This window comes from Mandrillus leucophaeus, unplaced genomic scaffold (assembly GCF_000951045.1).
Source record: "Mandrillus leucophaeus isolate KB7577 unplaced genomic scaffold, Mleu.le_1.0 Scaffold277, whole genome shotgun sequence".
NCBI classification, from domain to species: Eukaryota; Metazoa; Chordata; class Mammalia; order Primates; family Cercopithecidae; genus Mandrillus; species Mandrillus leucophaeus.
The window spans coordinates 3608235-3633064 of NW_012102887.1; the positions used below are offsets into that span (position 1 = coordinate 3608235).

At 39.4% G+C, this 24830-nt stretch overlaps 1 protein-coding gene across 1 annotated transcript in view; it reads right to left on the reverse strand.

Annotated features, from left to right (window-relative positions):
* NYAP2 (neuronal tyrosine-phosphorylated phosphoinositide-3-kinase adaptor 2) overlaps positions 1-24830 on the reverse strand; it is a 258653-nt gene that overhangs the window by 116444 nt on the left and 117379 nt on the right. The window contains exon 3 of the mRNA XM_011984979.1: positions 23973-24274. Within this exon, the coding sequence (XP_011840369.1) occupies positions 23973-24274 (302 nt within the window). The remainder of the gene's footprint in view (positions 1-23972; positions 24275-24830) is intronic.

Genomic DNA, 24830 nt, shown 5'->3' on the forward strand with positions numbered 1-24830 from the left:
GGGATTTGTAACCTGAATAGATAAGGAGCTCAAACAACTCTATAGTAAAAATTATAATAACCTGACTTAAAAATGGGCAGCTATCTGAATAGACATTTATCATAAGAAGACATACAAATCTCACAGTTATATGAAAAGGTGTCCAATATCATTGATCATCAAATAAATGCAAATCAAAACTACAATAAATATCTCATCGCAATTAAAATGGCTTTTCACAATTAAAAAGACAGGCAATAACAAAGGCTGGCGAGGATGTGGAAAAAAGGGAACCCTCATAGACTGTTGGTGGGAGTTTTAATTAGTAAAACCGCTGTGGAGAACTATTTGGAGGTTTCTCAGAAAACTAAAAATAGAGTTACAACATGTTCCAATAATCCCACAACTAAGTATATACCCAAAAGAATAGAAATCAGTGTGTTGAAGAGACATCTACACTCCCATGTTTCTTGCAGCACTATTCACAACAGCCAAGATTTGGAAGCAACCTAAGTGTCCATCAATAGATGAATGGATAAAGAAAATGTGGTACATATACACAATCGAATATTATTCAGCCTGATATGGTTTGGCTGTTTCCCTACCCAAATCTCATCTTGAATTCCCAAGTGTTGTGGGAGGGACCAAGTGGGAGGTAATTGAATCATGGGGTCAGGTCCTTCCTCTGCTATTCTCACGACAGTGATAAAGTCTCATGAGATTGGATGATTATTATAAGGGGGGAGTATTCCTGTACAAGCTCTCTTTTCTTGTCTACCACCATGTGAGATGTGCCTTTCACCTTTCACCATGACTGTGAGGCCTCCCCAGCCACGTGGAACTGTAAGTTCAATAAAACTCTTTCTTTTATACATTGCCCAGTCTCAGGTATGTATTCATCAGCAGCCTGAAAAAGAACTAATGCAGTAAATTGGTTCCAGTAGAGTGGGGCATTGCTGAAAAGATATCTGAAAATGTGGAAGTGACTTTGGAAACTCGGTAACAGGCAGAAGTTGGAACAGTTTGGAGGGCTCAGAAGAAGACAAGAAAATTTGGGGAAATTTTGGACTTTCTAGAGATTTATTGAATGGCTTTGACAAAAATGCTGATAATTATATGAACAATAAGGTCCAGGCTGAAGTGGTCTCAGATGGAGATGAGGAACTCGTTGGGAACTTGAGCAAAGGTGATTCTTGCTATGTTTTAGCAAAGAGACTGACAGCATTTTACCCCTGCCGTAGAGATATGTGGAACTTTGAACTGGACAGAGATGATTAAGGGTATCTGGCAGAAGAAATTTCTAAGCAGCAAAGCATTCAAGAGTTGACTTGGGTGCTGTTAAAAGCATTCTCTTTTACCAGGGAAGCAGAGCATAAAAGTTTGGAAAATTTGCAGCCTGACAATGTGATAGAAAAGAAAATCCCATTTTCAGAAAATTTTTGCAATCTGTCCATCTGACAAAGGGCTAATATCCAAAATCTACAAGGAACTTCAACAAATTTATCAGAAAAAAACAAACAACCCCATCAAAAAGTGGGCAAAGGATATGAACAGACACTTATCAAAAGAAGACATTTATGTGGCCAAGAAACATGAAAATAAGCTCATCATCACTGGTCATTAGAGAAATGCAAATCAAAACCATAATGAGAAACCATCTCACACCAGTTAGAATGGCGATCATTAAAAAGTCAGGAAACAATAGATGCTGGAGAGGATGTGGAGAAATAGGAATGGTTTTACACTGTTGATGGGAGTATAAATTAGTTCAACCATTGTGGAAGACTGTGGCGATTACTCAAGGATCTAGAACAAGAAATCCCATTTGGCCCAGCAATGCCATTACTGGGTATATACCCAAAGGATTATACATCATTATACTATAAAGACACATGCACATGTATGTTTATTGCAGCACTATTCACAATAGCAAAGACTTGGAACCAGCCCAAATGCCCATCAATGATACACTGGATTAAGAAAAATATGGCACATATACACCATGGCATATTATGCAGTTAAAAAAAGGATGGATTTATATATTTTGCAGGGACATGAATGAAGCTGGAAATCATCATTCTCAGTAAACTAACACAGGAACAGAAAACTAAACACCACATGTTCTCACTCTAAGTGGGAATTGAACAATGAGAACACATGGACACAGGGAGGGGAACATCACACACTGGGGCCTGTCAGGGGCTGAGGAGCTAGGGGAGGGATAGCATTAGGAGAAATACCTAATGTAGATGACAGGTTGTTGGGTGCAGCAAATCACCTTGGCACGTGTATACCTATGTAACAAGCCTGCACATTCTGCACATATATCCCAGAACTTAAAGTATAATAATAAAAATAAAGAAAGAAAAGAAAATCTCATTTTCTGAGGAGAAATTCAAGCCAGCTGAAGAAATTTGCATAAGTAACGAGGAGGCCAATGTTAATCCCCAAGACAATAGGGAAAATGTCTCCACAGCACGTTAGAGGTCTTCACAGCAGCCTCTCCCATCACATATCTAGAGGTCTAGGAGGTAAATGTGGTTTTATGGGCCAGGCGGGCCAGGCGTGGGGTCCCTGTGCTGTGTGCAGCCTAGGGACTTTGTTCCCTGCATCCCAGCAACTCAAACCTGGCTGAAAAAGGGCCAACATAAAGCTCAGGCCGTGGCTTTAGAGGGTGTATGTCTCAAGCCATGGCAGCTTCCACATGGTATTGAGCCTGCCAGTGCACAGAAGTCAAGAATTGGGGTTTGGGAACCCCCACCTAGCTTTCAGAAGATGTATACAAATGCCTGGATATCCAGACAGAAGTTTGCTGCAGGGGTGGGGCCCTCATGGAGAACTTCTGCTAGGACAGTGTGGGAGGGAAATGTTGGGTTGGAGCCCCCACGCGGAGTCCCTACTAGGGTACTGTCTAGTGGAGTTGTGAGAAGACAGCCACCATCCTCCAGATTCCAGAATGGTAGATTCATTGACAGCTTTCACCATGCACCTGGAAAAGCTGCAGATACTAAACGCTGGCCTATGAAAGCAGCCAGGAGGGAGACTGTACCCTGCAAAGCTACAGGGGCAGAGCTGCCTCAGACCATGGGAACCCACCTCTTGCATCAGTGTGACCTGGATGTGATGCATGAAGTCAAAGGAGATCATTTTGGAGCTTTAAGATTTGATTGCCCTGCTGGGTTTTGGACTTGCATGGGGCCTGTAGTCACTTGGTTTTGGCCAATGTCTCCCATTTGAAATGGCTGTATTTATCCAATGCCTGTATCCCCATTGTATCTAGGAAGTAACTAACTTGCTTTTGATTTTACAGGCTCAAAGGCAGAAGAGACTTGCCTTGTCTCAGATGAGAATTTGGACTGTGGACTTTTGATTTAACATTGAAATGAGTTAAGACTCTGGGGGACTCTTGGGAAGACGATTGGTTTTGAAATGTGAGGACATGAGATTTGGGAGGGGCCAGGGGTGGCATGATATGGTTTAGCTGTGTCCCCACCCAAATCTCATCTTGAATTCCCAAGTGTTGTGGAAGGGATCAGGTGGGAGGTAATTGAATCATGGGGTCAGGTCTTTCACATGCCATTCTCATTATAGTAAGTAAGTCTCATGAGATCTGATGGTTATTATAAGGGGGCATTATACCTGCACAAACTCTCTTGTCTTAGCTGCCACCATGTGAGACATGCCTTTCACCTTCCACCATGGTTGTGAGGCCACCCCAGCCATGTGGAACTGTAAGTCCAATAAACTTCTTTCTTTTATAAATCGCCCAGTCTCAGGTATGTCTTTATCAGCAGTGTGAACACGGACTATTACACAGCCATAAAAAATAATGAGATACTGTCATTTGTAACAATATAGATGGAGTTGGAAATCATTATGTTAATGAGATGAGCCAGGCACAGAAAGACAAACTCCACATGATCTCACTTATTTGTGGGAGCTAAAAATTAAATGAAGATAGAGAGTAGAAGGAAGATTACCAGAAGCTGGGAATGGTAGTAGGGGGTTGCAGAAAGTGGGCATGGTTATTGGGTACAAAAATACAGTTAGAAAGAATGAACAAAATCTCCTACATGACTGCATAATGAGTATAGTCAATAATAATTTAATAGTACATTTAAAAATAATTAAAATAGCATAATTGGATTGTTTAGTACACAAAGAATAAATGTTTAAGGTGATGACCCCATTTACCCTGCAATTACGCATTGCATGGCTATATAAAAATGTCTCATGTACCCCATAAATATCTACACCTACTATATACTCAAAAAATGAAAAAAGAAAAAACAAGAGCAACAACAACAACAAAAAGAACATAGAGCTCAAAGGACCCCATCAGCACATTCTTTTCTGTGTGCTCCCTTCCATAATGTGCCACTAGCAATCCCTAGTGTGAAGGATGGGAAGAATTTTCCAAAGGCCAGGGGGAAATAGGCCACCATTTCATGCAGGTAATGCTATGAGTAATGACAAGGGGCAGGAAGCAGGTGAATTTTCAGGGCAAGGGTGAACGGCATAGGCTGAGATCACTGTGCTGCCTATCATGTGGCAGAGCCTCGGGAGAACAGGAGGAGGAAGGCTTGGCCTGCTGACAGCAGCAGCTGGAGAGGGGTTGGGGGGCTCAACTGAGGGGTAGCCTTTATGTCAGATAAGTTCTGAACTAGATTTATATTTGAGAAATATGAAGGTTAAATACACCCTTTTGCAATTATTTATTTGATGAAATAGCCCTGGCTGCTATGTTTATAATTTAAGCATCTATAGATCTCTTACTGAAACTCATTGGCAGTTTTGAATCTTTTGATTTGCAAGAAAAAAAATGTAAATGTAATCAACAGCAAACATTTAATGAGTGTTTATATAGAGTCTAGGATCTTTTTGTCACAGAAAAAAATGTTATGGATAAGACATACATATTCTAGATATATCTACATCTATCTTTCCAGTAAGGAAGGAATGGAGGTAGGATTATGAGTAGCTTCTTCAGTAGGAAATGTAGCACTTTTTTCACTATTTACCAACAGTTCCACTGCTCCTACCTCCACCTAAGCAACCATCATGTGTCTCCTGTATTCCTGCAGTAGCCATCTGACTGGCCTCCTTGATTCCATCTGACCCCTGTACAGCTATACTCAATAGGGACCACAGTGGTTGTTTTCAAGTAGTTCATGCCACTCTTCCACTCAGACCACTACAATGCTCATTTGGAATAAATCTCAAAGCCACAGGATAGCCTATAAGGAAAGCTACAGGGTCTCTCCTTCTTTATCCTCTCCAATCTCATTTCCTGGTTTTTTCCTTTTGATCCAAAATGTTCCCTCAACACTGACCTCCTTGCTATGCACTCTTCTGCCTTTGGGATCTGTAGTCGCTGTTTTTACCACTTGTAACACTCTATTTCAAGATATCCACATACGTCATCCCACATCTCCTAACTATCTTTGTGAACCATCAATTGATTGCATCTCACTTCCAAACCCACTTTCTTTTCCTGCTTGTGACAAAGGAAATAGGCTCTTTAAACATTTTCTTCTGGGCTGGCTGGCCCAATGTTAAGTTTTCTCCATAGAAAATACTGGAGAAACATTGAAGGAGAAAAGAGTTTTGCTTCCTGTGTTCCTGTATCTCACTGGCCAAGCTTCTGCAGTACAGGTGGCTTCTCCATGCTCAGCTCCTGCAGAACATGCAGCTTCTCTGGCATTTAACTTCTAAGACACCCAAAAGCTGTCAGCCGCCTGTTGATCTCAGGACACTACGTAGTGCAGTGGGAAACTCTGCACTCCTGGGAACTCCTGGGAACAGTTTTCCCCAGCACCCTAGAGGGTAATTCTCTGACAAGTTGCAGAGGCTGGATTTCCAGCAAGTCCTGCCTTGCACAGTTCCACAGCAGTGTCTCTGGCGCCAATGACGCACAACTGCGCACTCCCAGCAAGATCTGGATCTTAGCCCTGGGCCAGAGGCTACTCTGACTCAGCCCTGGGAGTTAGTGGCTGCTCCTTATGTCTTCCATTCTTGTATTATTTGCAGCTTGCTTTACTTTTTACCAGCTGATTCGGTTACTCCAATCCTCTGTTATCATTATTGATTCTTTACAGTGAACTTTTCCTGTTCCAATTACTATATGGTTTCTCTCTCCTGTCGGGCCTAGACTGATACAATATTCTAGCTCAGATATCAAGATGATGTCTTTTCTGTCCTCTCTACTTAAAATTTCCTTCTGCATCTCTTTACCTTGCTCTGGATTTTTCTTTCTTCTGTTGCACTGATCATCTTCCGACATTCCAGCCAGTTTATTGATTATGTTTATGATTTATCAACTGCTTACTTCTATAGAATATAAACACCTTGAAGGTAAATATTTATTTCACTTTTGCTCATGGATATATCTGCAACTTGTAGAATAATGCTTGGCCCATAGTAGGTGGTCAATAAATATTTGTTAAAGAACAATCATATGGATCACAAGCAGCTGTCTCTGAAGAATGCCTACATTGGCCCCTACTGTGGGAATTCAACTTGTTTCCAGTGGCTACGGTTAGTATTCCCACATTCTTTGGGGAATGAGGGAAATGCTAGTCCTCCCACTTGTCCTAGGCTGTAAATTATAGAAGCTGCTTATTGCTGCATGCGCAGGCCTTAAGATGCAATCTTTCCCTCTACCATCATATAGGAATGTTTTCTCAACATCTCCAAATTCATTTAGCCATTTTAACCAAATCAAGAAATCCTTATTCAATTGTTTTTTTAATGTACCAATTAATTTTACATTTAATTTATCTGTATTCTCTGTCACGCCAGTTTGCACATATTGCTAAAACAAAGATTTTCACAGGTACTGAAATGTAAATTTTGGTTAGAAACATAAGATAACTTGCCAGTTAAGAAACAGATCTGTATAGCTCTGGCTTCCTTTATCTGACAGCAAATGCTAATATGGCATGTAAATAACCATAGCCAAGTTACCTAGACATAGTTAGGGAAAAAATAAAATTACAAAATACTGAAACAAGTGAGGTCTATCTTTCATTTCTCTGGCTACTATTTAACTTATGGGAGCAGAGTCTTTTTACTATGTGGAAGTGAATATCTCTAATTTGAATTTCATCTCTATGTACTTTTTTTTTTTTTTGAGACAGAGTCTTGCTCCGTCACCCAGGCTGGAGCATAGTGGTGCATTCTTGGCTCACTGCAACCTCCACCCCTCGGGCTCCAGTGATCCTTCCTCCTCAGCCTCAGAAGTAGCTGGGACCACAGGTGCACCCCACCATGCCCAGCTATTTGTTTTGTAGTTTTAGTAGAGATGGGGTCTTTCCATATTGCTCAGGCTAGCTTCAAACTCCTGAGCTCAAGCAATCCACGCGCTTCAGCCTTCCAAAGTGCTGGATTATAGGCATGAGCCACTGCACCCAGCTGGCTTTCTTACAAAGATAGCCCAGCTCTTATATCACATAGAGATGGAAGACTATAGAAGATAAAATAAACAACAGGACTCCTTAAATAATGATTATATATGGAGAGTAGAACTTTTGTTATTTGGAACTGCAAGGACATTACTCAGTTTGGTTAGCCACATTTTTGGAGACATAAGAGCATTTTTATTCAGTAGCAACATACTTTTTCATTTTAAGCCTTTTTATAAGAAATACTTCTAAAATACATTATGTCCTTATTTTCAACAGTTAAAGACACTTCCTCCGAGAAGCCATCTTTGGCCCTTCTAGTTTTGGGTAGGTGCCCTTGATCTATGCTCACAAAATACCTGGTATCTTCCCTTCCAAAGCACAGATTTCACTTCACTGTTGACGTCAGTGGGCTACACTGGGTTGTCATGACTTTTAAGGGAGAGAATCTATCTTTCTTATTTCTCTGTTGCCTAGCATAGTATAGTGCCATGCGCACAGAAGACATTCAGTAAATATTTGTTGACTAATGACATCTTCAAGGGCATCACTGCAAACACTGGAAACAACACAGGGCAGATCATAATCAAGGCCTTATAAGTGGGTGGTACTATGTATACATTCTTTAAACTTTGGCTAGTAGCAGGTAGCTGTCCTTTCAGGTTCTTTTCCCCTGCTTGTACATTGTTTCTAATATGCTATAGGGTTAGAGACTCCAAATCAAATTTATACTAAGTAAAAATAAGTTTAAAAATTAAAGAAAGAAATAAACTAAAATTCACAAGTTTTAGTGCAAGAAGGAGTTTGGCTTCTCTAAGTTCTTCCTTATTCTTAGTTTTCAGCCATTCTGGTTAGACAAAGTTTTCAGAAAGCAGAGATTTCCAAAGGGCAGTGTGTTCCTGTGTTCTGCTCCCTGTAGACAACTTAATTTAATACATATTAATAGCTAAAAATAAATTGTAAAAAGCAGGTCTTAAATCACTGCCCTCCCACTTAACAAGAAAAATCACAGATAGCAATTCATATAATAGAAACTGTTAGTGCAGATATAGAGCCATAAAATCAAAGCACTCTTTATGCAATAAGTCTATGCTTCATTGAGGTCAATTAAAGCAAGATTTATGCACACAGGCAGTCACTCTGCCTTAAAAAATGGCTTTTACACACTCTGAGGTAGGGTGAAGAGCTGCTCAAAAGCTGGATCCCTACAGAATGGAAAAAAAAAGGAATGAATCTGGAAATATATACCTGTCCTCTAAGAATACGATAGAAATGGCTAAGTGAAACCGGAAATATACAGGCATAAGAAAGATTAAAATTAACATCCAAAACTCATTTAAGGAAAAGAAATCTCAGCTCTCTGTTGCATCTCAATTGAGAACATTATTTTTTAACCTTATGTAAATGGCACAAGCTGAACATTCTTTGATTTATATTATTTGGATAAACTAAAAGGTACATGGTGCCAACAACACATTACAGTCTGTCAACAGTATTCTTTGTGACCACCCATAATTAGTTTGTGTACCGACCAAGATTCATAAATACAAAACAACTGAAGAAAGGCAAGGTTCTTACAAACCTAAAGAGCACGCAAAGCAATCTCATCTTTCACATCATTCAGAGTGGTTGCTGTATTATAAACAAAGCAGGGCCTGAATGATGGATAGAGAGAAAACACACCTGCTCTCTGAGGATCATGAATCACCGTGCTTTTCTCTAAGCTCTCCAATATTGAAACTTCTTTCTACATTAAAGGTGCGTGAAAGTGCATTAACTCTTCATAGCAATTAGTCTCCTGAAAGACTTATATCTGAAAACATACATGATTCACAACGTTCCCATTCATCATTACTTATTAAGCCCACCTCTGCAGAAGGCATCAAAGGTACAACGACAAAAGGACAAGGTTCATGTCTCTAAGGTATAGTCTCACTGGGATACCAAAAAGATAGGCAGATATTTACAATAAAATATATTAGCAGATATAATGGCATTGTACACAAAGTACAGTTCAATCACAGAAAAATGCTCACATGAGTTATTACAGAGAAGGTAGTTGACCCTGTTCCTTGAAGGATGAGTGGAAATTTGTTGCAGAGAATAACTTGGAAAAGAAACTGCAGAAAGAAAGGTTTACAAGCAAGGGCACAGAGGCAGGAACAAGCGTGGTTTGTTTGGAGTAAACTAGGTAGTCTGAGTTGACTGTAAGAGGCATGGTCGGCAGTAGGTGTGGCTCTGTAGGCAGAAGCAGATGAAAAAGGTCATGCTAATGAGTTCAGTTTTATCAGATAAATGATAAGCAGGATAGTGACACGATCAGATGAAATGAGCAGACTGGTGCTATAATTGGATACACATGTGAGAAAATCCTCTCAAAGTAGTAGGAATGATGGATTTGTGAAAGTGAAGCTGCAGGAAACATGACCAATTAGGTGCCCATGCAATTGTCCAGGTGGGAAACATGATGGCCTAAATGAGATAAGAGCATAAAAGTGCAAACAGGTGGAGAGACGGACATAAGTGGAGCAGAATTGACTGGACTTGATCATTGAAGAGAGGTCAGGGCAAGTGAAGGAGCCCAATCCAATGAGGCTCTTGCATGTCTAACTTGAGCATCAAGATAAAACATGGAGGAAATGCCTGGATCAGTGTGGATATGACAAGTTTGAAGGCTCTTTGTGATATCTACAGATAGATGTAGTTGTAAAGATTCAGACATCTGAAGATAATGTGGAATTCATGACTTACGTATTCAACAAAGATTAGAATGAGAAGCTAGGAGAGCCAGTGAGAGTTCAGAGACATCATTTAAGAATCAGGCAAAACAACAGACACCCTCAATGAGATGAATAGAGTAGTAAGAAGAAGAAAATTAGTAGAGGGTCAGGCATAAAAAGTTAAGGAGCATGGGATTTAGGAAGTATAGAGGTTCATAGTCTAAAATGCTGAAGAGACATACCAAAGGATGGGGATAAAAGGACACCATTGAGAAGAGAACCAAGATTCAATTTAGCGTCATGGCTAGGGCATCAGAGAGCAGTGGATTTTGGATGAGGGTGGAGGCCGCAGAGCAAGCATGTGCAGGAGGTCTTTCGGCAACCAGCTGAGCAGGAAGGGAGGGATGCAGGACAGTGGCCTGAAGGAGCAACCTGCTCAAAGATGCAATCTCAAATGAGTTAATTTCATTGTCAGACTGCTCTGGGTACATTCACCCATTAGAAAGATTTCTTCTCATTACTATTAAATCTATGAGATGGGGAGTAGCAGCATAAACAAGAAGAAGTCACTTTCTTAAAATTGAAAGAAAATCATTTTATAGTTTTGTACAGTACCAAACGTTTTATGTTATCAAATGGTAAAAATGTTTTTGTCAGATATACTCTCTAAAAAAATACTGACTGAGGCCGGGCGTGGTGGCTTACGCCTGCAACCCCAACACTTTGGGAGGCCAAAGTGGGTGGATCACGAGGTCAGGAGCTCGAGACCGTCCTGGCCAACATGGTAAAACCACATCTCTACTAAAAATACAAAGAATTAGCCAGGTGTGGTGGCAGGCACCTGTAGTCTTAGCTACTCAGGAGGCTGAAGCAGGAGAATTGCTTGAACCTGGGAGGCAGAGGTTGCAGTGTGCTGAGATAGTGCCACTGTACCCTAGCCTGGGTGACAGAGAGAGACTTCGTCTCAAAATAATAATAATAAAAATAAAATAAAAACACTGAGTTGGAAGGATGAGAATGAAGCCGAGTTATCTCTCAGGGAACATGTTGATATAAGTATAGGCACGGGCCAGGCATGGTGGTTCATGCCTGTCTTCCCTGCACTTTGGGAGGCTGAGGTGGGTGGATCACTTGAGGCCAGGAGTTTGAGACTACCCTGTCCAACATGGCAAAACCCTGTCTCTACTAAAAATACAAAAATTAGCCAGATGTGGTGGTTCACACCTGTAATGGCAGCTACTCGGGAGGCTGAGGCAGAGAATGGCTTCAGCCTGGGAGGCAGAGGCTGCAGTGATGAACCAAGATCACACCACTGCACTCCAGCCTGGGTGACAGAGACTCCATCTCAAAAACAAACAAACCAAAAAACATAAAACAAACAAACAAACAAAAGATAGGCAGCTCTGACGTGCCTTCTAAGGATGGTGGCATCCATTTTCTTTAGGTTTTAGGGGACGTATTGAAGTCTAGAAACATGAAGGAAAGGTGAAGAGAAAAGAGATAAAGAGGTGGAAGTCATTTAATAAAGGCAGGTTATGAACTCCTTTCTGCCATTTTGTTTACAAAATCCTAGTAATTATTAATTCAATAATTTAGTATAATACTTTCTAATGCTTTCATATAAATGCAAAGAAGAGATCAATCTTCATATAGTTTTGAGGCCAAACAAAAACAGAGACTAAGAGGAAAGTAGTAATGAGGGCTACATTTAGTGTTCTGCCCTTTCTCCACTTCATCTGCAGACATGCTTTTTGATGTCCATTCACCCATTACTGGAAATTGATGCACTTGTTGCAATTAAGGAATTTATAACTTGGGAACATCGAGTCTCATATTTGTCACCAAAATGCTACAGAACGGGCAGAGATCAGAAAGGTACACAGCATAAATTAACATCACCAATCCCTACAATCCAGGGGTTCTGGAGAATCACAGGTGAAAGCACTGGGAAGTGGGTTTGCTGTATCAAGAACACTGTGCATTATCTGTTCCACAACTATCTAGGGATTTAGGGGACCAGTTCCCATGCTGGGTCAACAATAGAGCTCCCCAATTAGGAAACTCAGCAGTGAGGATCATTCAGACTGATTTTTATGCACACTCTAATTTTAATGTTAATATCATTTTAGTGTCAGTATTTTACTTGGAACTTTATGTTCTAAAAGCTCTTTGGCCTGAGGACTGCTGGACTAAAGAGTGTATTTTCTTACATGTGAAGCCAAAGGAAATGAGATTTTTCCAACCAATAAAATAATCCAAGCACTTTGTGGAGGGATGATTTCCATTATGTGGAGCAAAGGAAAGACAAAGAGAAAAATAGGGAAGGGAATTATATTTTGCCCTATTTATTTGCCAAGTATTTAGATTGTATGTGATATTTCTATTATCCCATGGAATTTTAGTTTACCTTTTGCAGTTTTCATTAACTTTCCATGAGTTGACTTTTGAAACATTCAACCAGGTAGTTGGATGGTTTCTAGGAAAGCAATATATGCCTGTTCTCCTTAGTATCACCCTGAGAACTCAGAATTCTAGGTTGGACACCAGATTCCTGCCCTCTGAAGTTTATACCCTGTATCATTCTCTCTCAATGAGTGCAGAAGCAGGACTGTGAATATGATGGTATTTCATTCTCTTGATTAAGTTAGGGATTATGGAAGAAGGTAAAGAGATTTTCCAGTTATAATTATTGCTTTTACTAGGTTGACTCTGAGTTAATAAGGAAAGAGATTAGGCCCAGTGTAGTGGCTCACACCTGTAATCCCAACATTTTGGAAGGCTGAGACAGGAGGCATTTGAGGTCAGGAGTTCGAGATGAGCCCAGGCAACTTAACAAGACCTTGTTTCTACAAAACATAGAAAAATTAACTGAGCATGTTGGCATATACCTGTAGTCCAAGCTACTTGGGAGGCTGAGGCGGGATGATTGCTTGAGTCCAGAAGTTTGAGGCTGCAGTAAGCTATGATCATGCCACTGTGCCCCAACCTGGGCAACAGAGAAGAGAGACCCTGTCACAGAATTATAATAATAAAGTAGATTGTTCTGGGTGGGCCTGTGCTAATCACGTGAACTCTTTAAAAGAGGGTCCAGACTTTCCCTGAAAGGACAGAATCAATATCCAAGAAACTCTTCTGTTCTTGAAGAAGCAAGCTACTGCATGTTCTACAACAGCATAAATAAATAAATAATAAAAAGAAGTTTTGCCAACAACTATGTAAACTTGAGAAGGAACCCTGAGCCACAGATGAGACTCCAGCTTCAGCTGACACCCTAGATTGAAGCCTTGGAAAATCCTGAGCTGACTCTTAACCCAAGGAAACTGTGAGCTAATAGACATATGTTGTTTTAATCCATTAAATTTGTGGTAGTTCATTACACAGCAATAAAACATACCTCTAAATCAATGCCTGATTACAACACACAGGTACATTGGACTTGTCGGTTTCTTATGGAAGCCTCCATCTGTGCCAACAACATGGGTAATGAGTCATATTATGAATCTAAGACACTGAACAAACTAGGCCAATGCTGAACTTAATAGGAGGATGTTGGGTGAGACTATTAAAGAGGCAGGGCATTCTTTGGACTGGACAACAACCATGGCAAGAGCCGAGAGAAAGATGCATTGCATGATGACTTGACTTGCAAGCTGTTTCATTCATGAGCCTCGGGGTACGTTTAGAAAGAGATCACACATGGTAGATGTGGAACTCCATCTCCATCTGAGCAGTGCCTGGTTTGACAGATGGGTCTTACACTAGGAAGCCTAGCAGCATCTGATTCTGCCAACCTGGGAAGAGAAATCCAGGAATGTGGGCCTTCAGTGATAATCTCCTACATCTTTTCCTCATAAAACAAGAATATACATTAGAACACTATCCAATGCCAAAACAATGGAGATTTTGAGAGTTTGCTTTCCACCTTCTTTGTGCTTCATTAGTATAGTGCTAAAGAGAGTTTTGAGCACTTCTTGGGGGCACACTATAAGTACAAGTGCCACTTGCTATGCGAACAAAGGCACTAACCAGGCAAGTTGCAGCCACATACACAAGCCTGTCAAAAAGCCACCAGAAAAGCCATTGCTGAGCCTTTTGAAGGAACAAAAAGTGTTGCTGAAAAAGGAAAGACTCTTTCAGAAGAGCCAAATAAATTCAGAAAAAGCCATGCAGCTATTCAAAGGGCTACATATGACAGTATTTGCTGAGCCTCTATCATCTCATTTATTTTCAAAGTCTGGCCAGGGACATTTGGGAAGTCACTGCTGTTCTCTTAACTACCCTCCCCTACCTAAGAATACAGCCTAGCAATGACAGGGGAAGGGAAGTAAAGTTATCAAGCATCTGCTATTTGTCAGACACTAAGCCAGGTGCTTTGCTAACTTGCTTTTCTCTGCCTAGCAACTTTGTAAGACAGATTATTTTTTGATTGCTGCTTAACAAGTGATCACAAATTTAGCAGCTTAAAAATCAATACCTTTACTAGCTCACAGTTCTGTAGATCCAAAGTCTGAGCACAGCCGGAACCCAAAAGGCTACATTCTCTTCTCAGGGTCCCACAAGCTCAAATCAAGGTAGCAGCCAGGCTGAATCTTCGTTTGGCGGTTCCAGGAAAAAATCTACTTTCAGGCTCACTCATTGTTGGCAGAATTCAGTTCCTTGCAGTTATAAAATCAGGTCCCAGCTTTCTTGCTGACTTGCAGCCATGGTGCTGCTCTCAACTCTCAGAGGCTGCCCATGTGCCTTACCACATGGCCCCTCTATCTTCAAGACAACAATGGTACCTCAGGTCCAAGGATGATACAGGAGTAGTACAGCAGGGAGTGGGGGAATCTTGAATACAGTCTTAGAATTCTGCCTACCACATATGGTCAGTATTATTTCCATCTTAGAGAAAACTGAGGCTGAGGGAGAGAAAGAATGCTAATGTCTGCAGCACTGATATGAAACCAAAATCTGTGTACTGGGCTTTTATTGTGCCCATCATTCAAAGAGTGCATTGTATCCACTAGATGATTTTTCAGCTCTCACCCCTATCCATCCTTCTACCTCTTGGAGTCTCCAATGTTGTCTATTATTCTACTCTGTTTGTCCGCGTGCAGCCATTGTTTAGCTCTCAATTATAAGTGAGAACATGAGGTATTTGACTTGCTGTTTGAGTTATTTCACTTAGGATGACTTCCAGTTCCATCTACGTTGCTGGAAAAGACATTTCATTCATTTTTATGACTGTGTAGTATTCTATGATCCATTTGTATATGTATGCCACATTTTCTTTATTCAATCCTCCATCAATGGACACTTAGGTTGATTCCATATCTTTGCTATTGTGAATAGTGCTGCAATAAACATACAAGCATGTAACGAACTACCACAAATTTAATGGATTAAAACAAAATAAAACATTTGATGAAATGGTTTCTTTCCTTTTGGGTATATACCCAGTAGTGAGATTGCAGCATCAAACAGTAGTTCTAGTTTTACTTCGTTGAGAAATGCCTATATTATTTTCCATAAAGGTTGTACTAATACATATTCCAACTGACAGTGTATAATGTTCCCTTCTCTTTGCATCTTTGCCAACATCCGTTGTTTAACTTTTTAATAATAGTCATTCTGACTAGCATAAGATGATATCATACTGTGGTTTCAATTTGGGTTTCTGTGATGATTGGTAATGTTGAGCATTTTTTCATATGTTTATTGGCTGCTTGTATGTTTTCTCTTGAAAAGTATTTATATATGTCCTTTGCCTACCTTGTGTGGGGTTACTTGTTTTTTCCTAGAGTTGTTTGAGTTTCTTACAGATTATGGATATTAGGCCTTTTTCAGATGCATAGCTTGCAAATATTTTTTTCTATACTTTGTCTGTTTACTCTGTTAATTGTTTCTTTTGCTGTGTAAAAGCTTTTGAGTTTAAGTCCCATTTGTCTATTTTTGTTTTTGTTGGGTTTGTTTGAGGACATGGTCAAATTCTTTGCCTAGGCCAATGTCCAGAGGCATTTTTGCTAAATTTTCTCCTAGGACTTGTATAGCTTCAGGTCTTTATTTAGATCTTTAATCCATCTTGGGCTGAGAGGTATGGATCCAGCTTTGTGGTGGTTAATACTGAGTGTCAATTCGATTGGACTGAAGGATGCAAAACATTGTTCCTGGGTGTGTCTGTGAGGTTGTTGCCAAAAGAGATTAACATCTGAGTCAGTGCACTGGGAAAGGCAGACCCACCCTCAATCTTGGTAGGCACCATCTAATCAGCTGCCAGTGTGGCTAGAATAAAAGCAGGTAGAGGAATGTGGAAGAACTTGACTTGCTGCATCTTCCAACCTTCATCTTTCTCCCATGTTAGATGCTTTCTGCTCTTGAACATCAGACCCTAAGTTCTTCCACTTTTAGACTCTTTCACTTATACCAGCGGTTTGCCAGGGCCTTCAGCCACAGACTGAAGGCTGAACTTTTGGCTTCCCTACTTTTGAGGTTTTGGAACTCAAACTGGCTTCCTTGCTCCTCAGCTTGTGGATGGCCTATTGTGGGACTTCACCTTGTGATCGTGTGAGCCAATATTCCTTAAAAACTCCCCATCAAATATACATCTATCCTGTCAGTCCTGTCCCTCTAGAGAATGCTGACTAATACAAGCTTTATTCTTTTGCATGTGGCTATCCAATTTTCCCAGCAGCATTAAATAGAGTGTTCTATCCTCGGTGCACATTTTTGTTAACTTTGTCAAAGATCTGTTGGTTATAGGTAGGTGGCTTTATTTCTGAGTTCTCTATTCCGTTCCATTGACCTATATGTCTATTTTTATACGAGTACCATGCTGTTTTGGTTGTAGTATAATTTATAGTAGTAAAGTCAGATAATGTGATCCCCCCTGTTTTGTTCCTTTTAAGGACTGCTTTGGCTATTCAGGCCTTTTTTTCTTTTTCTTTTTTTGGTTTCATGTGAATTTTAGGATTGGTTTTACTCATTATGTGAAAAATGACACTGATAATTGGATAGGGATTGTGTCAAATCTCTGGATTGCTTTGGATAATATGGCCATTTTAATTATTCTGATTCTTCCAGTCCATAAGCATGGATGTTTTTCCATTTGTGTCATCTATGATTTCTTTCATCAGTATTTTGTAGTCGCCCTTATAGAGATGTTTCACTACCTTGGTGAAATATATTCCTATTTTTATAGCTTTATAAATGGGATTAACTTTTTGAATTGGTCCTCAGCTAGATTATTATAGGTATATAAAATTCTATTGATTTCTGAATGTTAATTTCATATGCTGGAACTTTACTGAATTCATTTATCAAATATAGGGAGGTTTTTTTGTGGTAGCTTTAGGTTTTTCTAGATACAAGATCAAATCATCAGTAAACAGGGATAATTTGACTTCCTCTTTTCCAATTTGGATGCCTTATTTATGTATGTATTTCTTACCTGACTGCTCTTGTGAGGACTTCCAGGAATAGTCTTTTTAAAAATGTTATGGCCACTTAAAAGAGTCATAGATCTGCACTAGGAACTGAGAAAGCAAAATCAAATATGTGGCTGGCCCTGACTGGTGCTGACTTAAGTCCTCAAGCTAGGATTCTAATCTGGGAAACCTGTAAGTTCTCCAAGACAAACACACTCAACTTGCTTCCACTCCTTTTTCTTCAACTGTCTCCGGGTTGTTTATAAAATTTCACATTGGAGGAAAATCAAATTCTGGCTTCTTTAAGTTGGTCAACACCAAACAGCCATAATCAACAGATATTCTTTGTAGGAAAAAGCACAACTATTAAAATGTGTTAAACTACTTCTTCTCCAGATAAACACCTGATTATACGAAAGAAAGGCACATGGTTGTCATGCCAGATTTTCTGGTTTCTAGAAATTGTTCCTTTAACTCACTGCTGGCTGTGACCTGGATAGAGTAAGACAGACTATGCTGGGGAAATAGAATCAAAACTGTTTAGAAGCAACATGAGAGAAGGGAACATTTGTGTTCTCTTTGTTGCTGGAGCTGGATCCCAGCAGAACAGGGTAGACACTCAAAGTATTTTCTGAATAAATGGAGGCATGAGAAACAACATTATTAAAGGCTCTAAATTACTTTTTCTGGTAATTCTTAAAAAGAGGTTTTGTGTCTATTTTTAAGGCAGTGACTTATAACAAACTTCAGCTTCACTTGGTTCTGGCTCAACCCATTCCAAGATTGTAACAACAGCCATGACTGCAAATATTATAGCAGGTATCCCAATTTTTGCTTCCAAAGACATGACTCTACTAAACTTCTCTAAAACAAAATCAGAAATCAGGAGAACTCTCCCAATTCAAAAGTATTTGATTGCTTTGTAAAGACACAGTCATGAAATTATATAATAAAGAAGTTTGAAAATAACTTAAGAGTTCATAACAAATGGAAGGTAGGGATACTTAGCTGGTTCTTGTAAAGACTTGAAAATGTAGAGATAATCAGAGGTTAATAAAATATTATTTATACTAAATACTATGTTAGTACCATATTATTAAAAGATTATGCCTTGGGAATACTAATGTCACAATATTATTAAAAGGTTATTTTGCCTGAGGAATGTTTCTTAATGCCATAATATTGTTAAAAGATTATTACACATGAGGAATATTTTTCTGTTTATTTGGGCCATTGTGCAATTTTTTTTGCTTCTTTTCCTGTTTGTTTTCATTTTATTTATTCTTGATACAGAGTCTCACTCTGTCGCCCAGACTTGACTGCAGTAGCACAATCTCAGCTCACTGCAATCTCCACCTCCTGGGTTCAAGCAATTCTCCTGCCTCAGCTTTCTGAGTAACTGGGATTACAGGCTCCTGCCCCCATGCCTGGCTAGTTTTTGTATTTTTAGACAGATGGGGTTTCACCATGTTGGCCAGGCTGGTCTTGAACTCCTGACGTCAAATAATTCACTTGTCTAGGCCTCCCAAAGTGCTGGGATTATAGATGTAAGCCACCATGCCTGGACTATTATTTTTAATTGACAAAAATTATATATATTTGCCATGTATAATATGTTATTTTGAATTATGTATACATTGTAGAATGGCTAAATTGAGCTAGTTTTTATATATATATAAGCTCACATACTTTTTTTGTGATAGTCACCATGATGTACAATAGAAGTTTTGAATTTATTCCTTCTAACTGAAATTCTGTATCCTTTGACCAATATCTTCACCCACTCCTGCCCTAGCTCCTGGTGATCAACAGGCTACTCTTCTACAGGATTAACTTTTTTACACTTTACATGTAAGATCAAGTGGTATCTATCTTTCCATGCTTAGCTAATTTCATTTTACATAATGTCTTTCAGGCCCATCCATGTTGCCAAAAATGTCAGGATTTTATTCCTTTTTATGGCTGAATAGTATTCTATTGTATGTATGTGTGTGTGTGTATGTGTGTGTGTATTTTCTTTATTTATCTGTTAATGGGCACTGAGATCGATTCCATATCTTGGCTGTTGTGAAGATTTGTGCAATAAACATGAGGGTAAAGATGTCTCTTCAACATACTGGTTTCCTTTGGAAATGTACCCAGTAGTGGGACTGCTGGATCATATGGTAGTCCTATTTTAAATTTTTGCTCTATTCACTATTCCTTAATGGTTATATTTGTCTATCAATAGTGTATAAGGGCTGTCTTTTCCCCACATCCTCTCTAGTGCTTATCTTTCATATTTTGACAATAGCCACGTGAAAAATTTTTAAGGCTCTGACATGTGAAGTGGATGTGCATATCTTTTCTTTTCCTCTTTGTTTTTAATATATGTGCTATACCAGACCAAAATTTCATGTTATTCGGGCCTATTAGAAGTGGTGGTTCAATAGTGTTCAGCTATATTTGTACGGCACCTTCTTTGTACCATGCACAATCATTGGCATTAGTTCACTAGGTTGTGAGGGGTGCAGGATCTGATCAATTCTTCCATTATTCACAATCACTTTAAAGGTAAAGAAATAGTCCCATTGGATCACTTGCCTAAAGTCAACGTTTGCCTGTTGGTCCTAAGTACCGTCTCTTTTGCCCAAACTAGACGGCATTTCTAACAATGACATTATCAAGGAATGGCTATGTGTTTACCTGAGGAATGGGGATGACCAATGTGAGGGTGCACACACCCTCCTTTTGTTGGCTCACAGGTGAGACACAGCTCATAGGGTCTCTCACTCTTTCTGCTTAACCCCCTTTATATCATCTAATCTTTCCTCAAAATAAGCAGGAACCACACTGAGGCAATAAAAAGGAGTAATTAAAATATTTATAATATACTGATTGTCAGTTTATGCTCATCAGTATATAAATTTTTAAAGGTGTTACTGTTGTAGATAATCTGAAAATAGAACAGTAAATATATATATTTTAATGTAACAGAGTTACAATTTTTAAACACTAAATTATACTTTTTTGGTATGTGATTTTTTGTTTGTTTGTTTGTGCTCATCAGTTTTGTTTTTTTCCTGCTCTGAAAAGCCATTCTGTAGAGTCCAGTTCTTTTTACTTTTATCCACAGGGAAGTCATAATCCCTTACTTAAATAGAAGCTGGTTACCATGGCAATCATTCTAATGGCGCTGAATCAATATTTTGATTTTGCTGGCATTTAATGTAAAAAGAAAAGACAGGCTAAGATTTATAAAAGTCATTTTTTATCTTTGTTATACTGTTGATAGCTAGAAAAATTATAAAGAAAACATATGCTCTATAATGAACTCCAGTTATAGCACAATTATACAGAACTGACAGTTCATAAAAGAACAATCTACATATTTATATATTAATAATTTTGGCTCTGAGGATACACATATATACACATGCATTTGGACTCCAGATTTTTTCCCCATCCCTGAATTGAGCCCTGTCTCTGTGCTATTATTGAGGTCATAAATTGGTAGAAGAGATTTGCATATATCTACTTTTGCAATTGCCATTTTATTAAGTGTTCTGAAGAGAAAGTAAAATTCCCATGAAGAATCAGTTCTCTGTGGAAGTCTACCATTTCTGCACTGGGTCCTGATAACTTATGTAGCCCACTGAACACCCTCAGAGCTCCTTTTTGAGGAGAAATGCTGGATTTGGAGTTGGTGTTTAATGAGCTCACTACCTATCAAGTATTTTTTCCAAGTCTAACAAAAGTCTTTGCTGCTGCAATTTAACCGCATCTGCTATTTTGTCTTCCGAAAAAATAAAGCTTGTTGAGCTGCTGCCTTCTACTTGACAAGAAGGCATTGGGAGCCCACTATCCTTGAATGGTGAAGACATCTGAGAGAGAATTATGAGACTGTCTGCCCCAGGAACTAGCTATGAAACATCCCGAATGAATGGGAATCCCTTCTATTTTTAAGACAAGTGAATTGCCGCTCAAATTTTTCTTCTGTGGGACAGTAGTCATGATTTTCTCCATACTTTCATTCTAGGTAGCCCAGCTCCCCCTCCCCAAAGGGGGGCTTTTCTGAGGTGTGTATTTTACACTCTTTCCAGAAATGTTCCTGCCAACATGACACTGATAACACATCCCTTACTGGCTACCTTTGTCCTTCTCATCTCTCTTCTGTTTTTGGGTGGATTTTTTATTCCCCTTTATACTTGAGTTATTCCTGACTGCATTCAGGCCCCCATCTTTCAGAGATCACTTTCTTACATCAGCAATTTTCTTTTGAAAACAATCTAACATAATTTATTATGTAGTTTTCTGGCAGTAGAAGTAGGAGAGTGGTGACTTCTGTACAGAGAATCACAGAAAATAAAGAGAAATGAAAAGCACCATGTATCAAGGAAACCTATGAACAACATTTAAAATTTACAAAAGGTAGGCCTCTGGGGCCTTTTAGTGTACTACTGAGCTAAGGAAACACCTATTAATACATTGTGTCTAAAAGCATCAATGTGTTACAAGCTGAAGGACTTACTGATAACTCTGAATCAAGAGAAAAAGAATCAAATGTCTAATACTCTAAGAGGGCAGAGGAATAACAGTTGTACACACACACACACACACACACACACACAGGAATGTTCATTGTAGCACTATTCATTGTAGCTGCAAAACAGAATCAATCTGAGTATTCTTCAACAAGATAATGATTAAATAAATTACTTGACTGTACATTTCTCTCTGTTAAAGTTGTTTCTTAACAAGTTGCACACCATGGAAGTCGGTTACAATCGAAGAAGTGAAAATACAAAACACAAGACTCTATGCACTATGATATCAATTTTGCAAATATGCAAACACATACATGTTATTCACATGTGTGTCTTAACCACATATACTTACATGCAAAGCATTTTTTTATATGTATAGTAGGAAAAACTGAAGCCACAGGAGATTTTTTTGTAGAATTTATGGACTGACTCCATCTCCAAGCATTTATTGGTATTATTCAATATGCACTGAAGATATTGGTTGTTTTTGGCTAAAGGCACCTGGCACCAATGAGAGAGAGGAGAGACAAGGATGATGGCAGAGACAGCACGTACCTCATAGGCATCTGACCTCATGGACTGCCTATGAGAATCTGTGGAAAGATTAGGCCAGAAGGCCAAGGGGCTTTCATGAGGGACTAGGGAGCCCATGTGACAATGAACACTGCCTAGCTGAAGAAAGGACCATGTGGCTCTCTGAGGCAAATATAACACTTGGTACCCTAGGGGCTCAGAGAAGCTTGCTGTGGAGAAAGGAGAGTGGGGCAGAAGAGAAGCTATGGGACCCGGTGGAACTCCTCTCTCAAACCGTCACTGGCAGCATTGGGAACCTTGAAGTGTTTTCCACATTTGCTATGTAAAGATCTGAATGTGCCTATGCAACGAGCTGAATGTTTGTGCTCCCCAAATTAGAATGTTGAAACCTTAATCCCATAATGATTGTATGTGGAGATAGAAAGGGAAGGAGAGAGCAGTGCTTTCATGAATGGGATTAGTGTCCTCCTATGAAGAGGCCAGTGAGGCCTTTCTGCCCTTTGAGGATACAAGGTGAAGTTGGCAGTCTGCAACCAGGAAGAGGGCCCCAACAGAGCTCTCAGGATTCCAGCCTCCAGAACTGTGAGAAATAAATTGCTGTTGCTTATATGCCACACCCAGGCTATGGTGTTATGTTATAGCAGCCCCAACTGACCAAGATAGCTTGTGTCAAGGCACACTTGACACAAGTCACTGGAGTAAGGCTACTTTCCCACCCAGGAATTCTTGGGAGTAACTCAGGGAAGCTGAGACTCTACTAAATTCAGTAAGACCTAAAGAGCCGGTGAGACCTGGTGTTAATGTGACCTAATTTATATTCATAGACCAGCAAGGAGGCTGGGATATATTTGATTTGTATGTTTCATAGCTGAGAAAAAACACAGGCAGGTAAGAGTAAAAACTGGAGATAATAAGTAGAGTTTAAGATTATAATATGCACACACACACATAAATACATAAATTCATATTCATTGGAAAGAAATTCACCAAAATGTTTAAAATGATTATTTCCCAAAGATAAGATTATAAGCTTTTTCTTGATATTTTCCTGAATTAAAATGTTCCCTTAATAATCAAATAGTAATACCTTTAATTATATAAATAGTATAAGAAAATATAACTTTTAGATATATTTCTGGACAGAATAATTTTTGAATAATTTGAAGCTTTAAAGGATGAAAAAAACTCATATATTGCCTTCCCTTTCTGAACAATCATAAATACATTCTTCTGGAAATTTAACAACACACTAATAAATAACCTTCCCTTCAATTCTTTTCTGGGACTTCAGGGTGAGAGGCAGCATTATGTGGCCCAGTGAAGAAGGCACTTGCTCCTGGGCATGCTGACTGAACATACTATCTGAAAAACATTTCTAGGTGACGTGGGCATGGCGTGTTTTACCTTCAGTCCTCTCAGGGGGTTTCCCGCTTTTACTGGCTGCAGTGCTGCTGACCGTCTCTGATGAGGTGCTCAGCTTGGTGCTGGGGTCCCGCTTGGGCTTGGGTGGTGGTTGCCTCCGTGAGCCACAGCTGCTGTCATCGTCCGTACCCCCAACTGAGTGCAGGGACTGTGATCTCACAGAAAAGCCGCTGGAGCAAGGATGGGGGAGTCTGTCCTGAGGAGCAGGCATTGTCATGAATCCCATGCGGAAATGTTTGCCCACGTAACTCCCTTCGTGGCCTCGCCCTACTTCTCCACCTATGCTGTAAAAGAAAGCAAACCAAAAACCATGAAGATAAAAGGAGCCAGGATATACAAGATCACATGTGTGAGCATATTTCTAATACGGAAACTTTCAAATCTTCATTTTAGTCTGGTGAAAGGCTACCTTTTAAAACAAACTCAAGTAGCATGAAAGCATTCTAACTTTTGTGTTAAATGTTGTTTTCCCCAAAGGAAAGAAAAAATACGGCATAGAACACTTATCTTCAATCACTTTATATTTACTTTGAGGTAAATCTTCTCAGTGGCTTAAAACCGTAAACAAAAATTCCATGACAATGACTCATAGATTCCTTTCGACATGTGACTCAGTCCTAGTGGTCAGCACTTGGGACTCTTGTCCACTTCATCAAAACCATTCCTGCTTTTATCTGCTTAACATATTGGAGAAAATGAAACAAACAACAATAATAAATGTTCTGTTACCAAACACGAAAGAAAGGAAGGAAGGAAGGAAGGAAGGAAGGAAGGAAGGAAGGAAGGAAGGAAGGAAAAAGAAGAAATAAAGAGAAATGAAAAGCACCATGTATCAAGGAA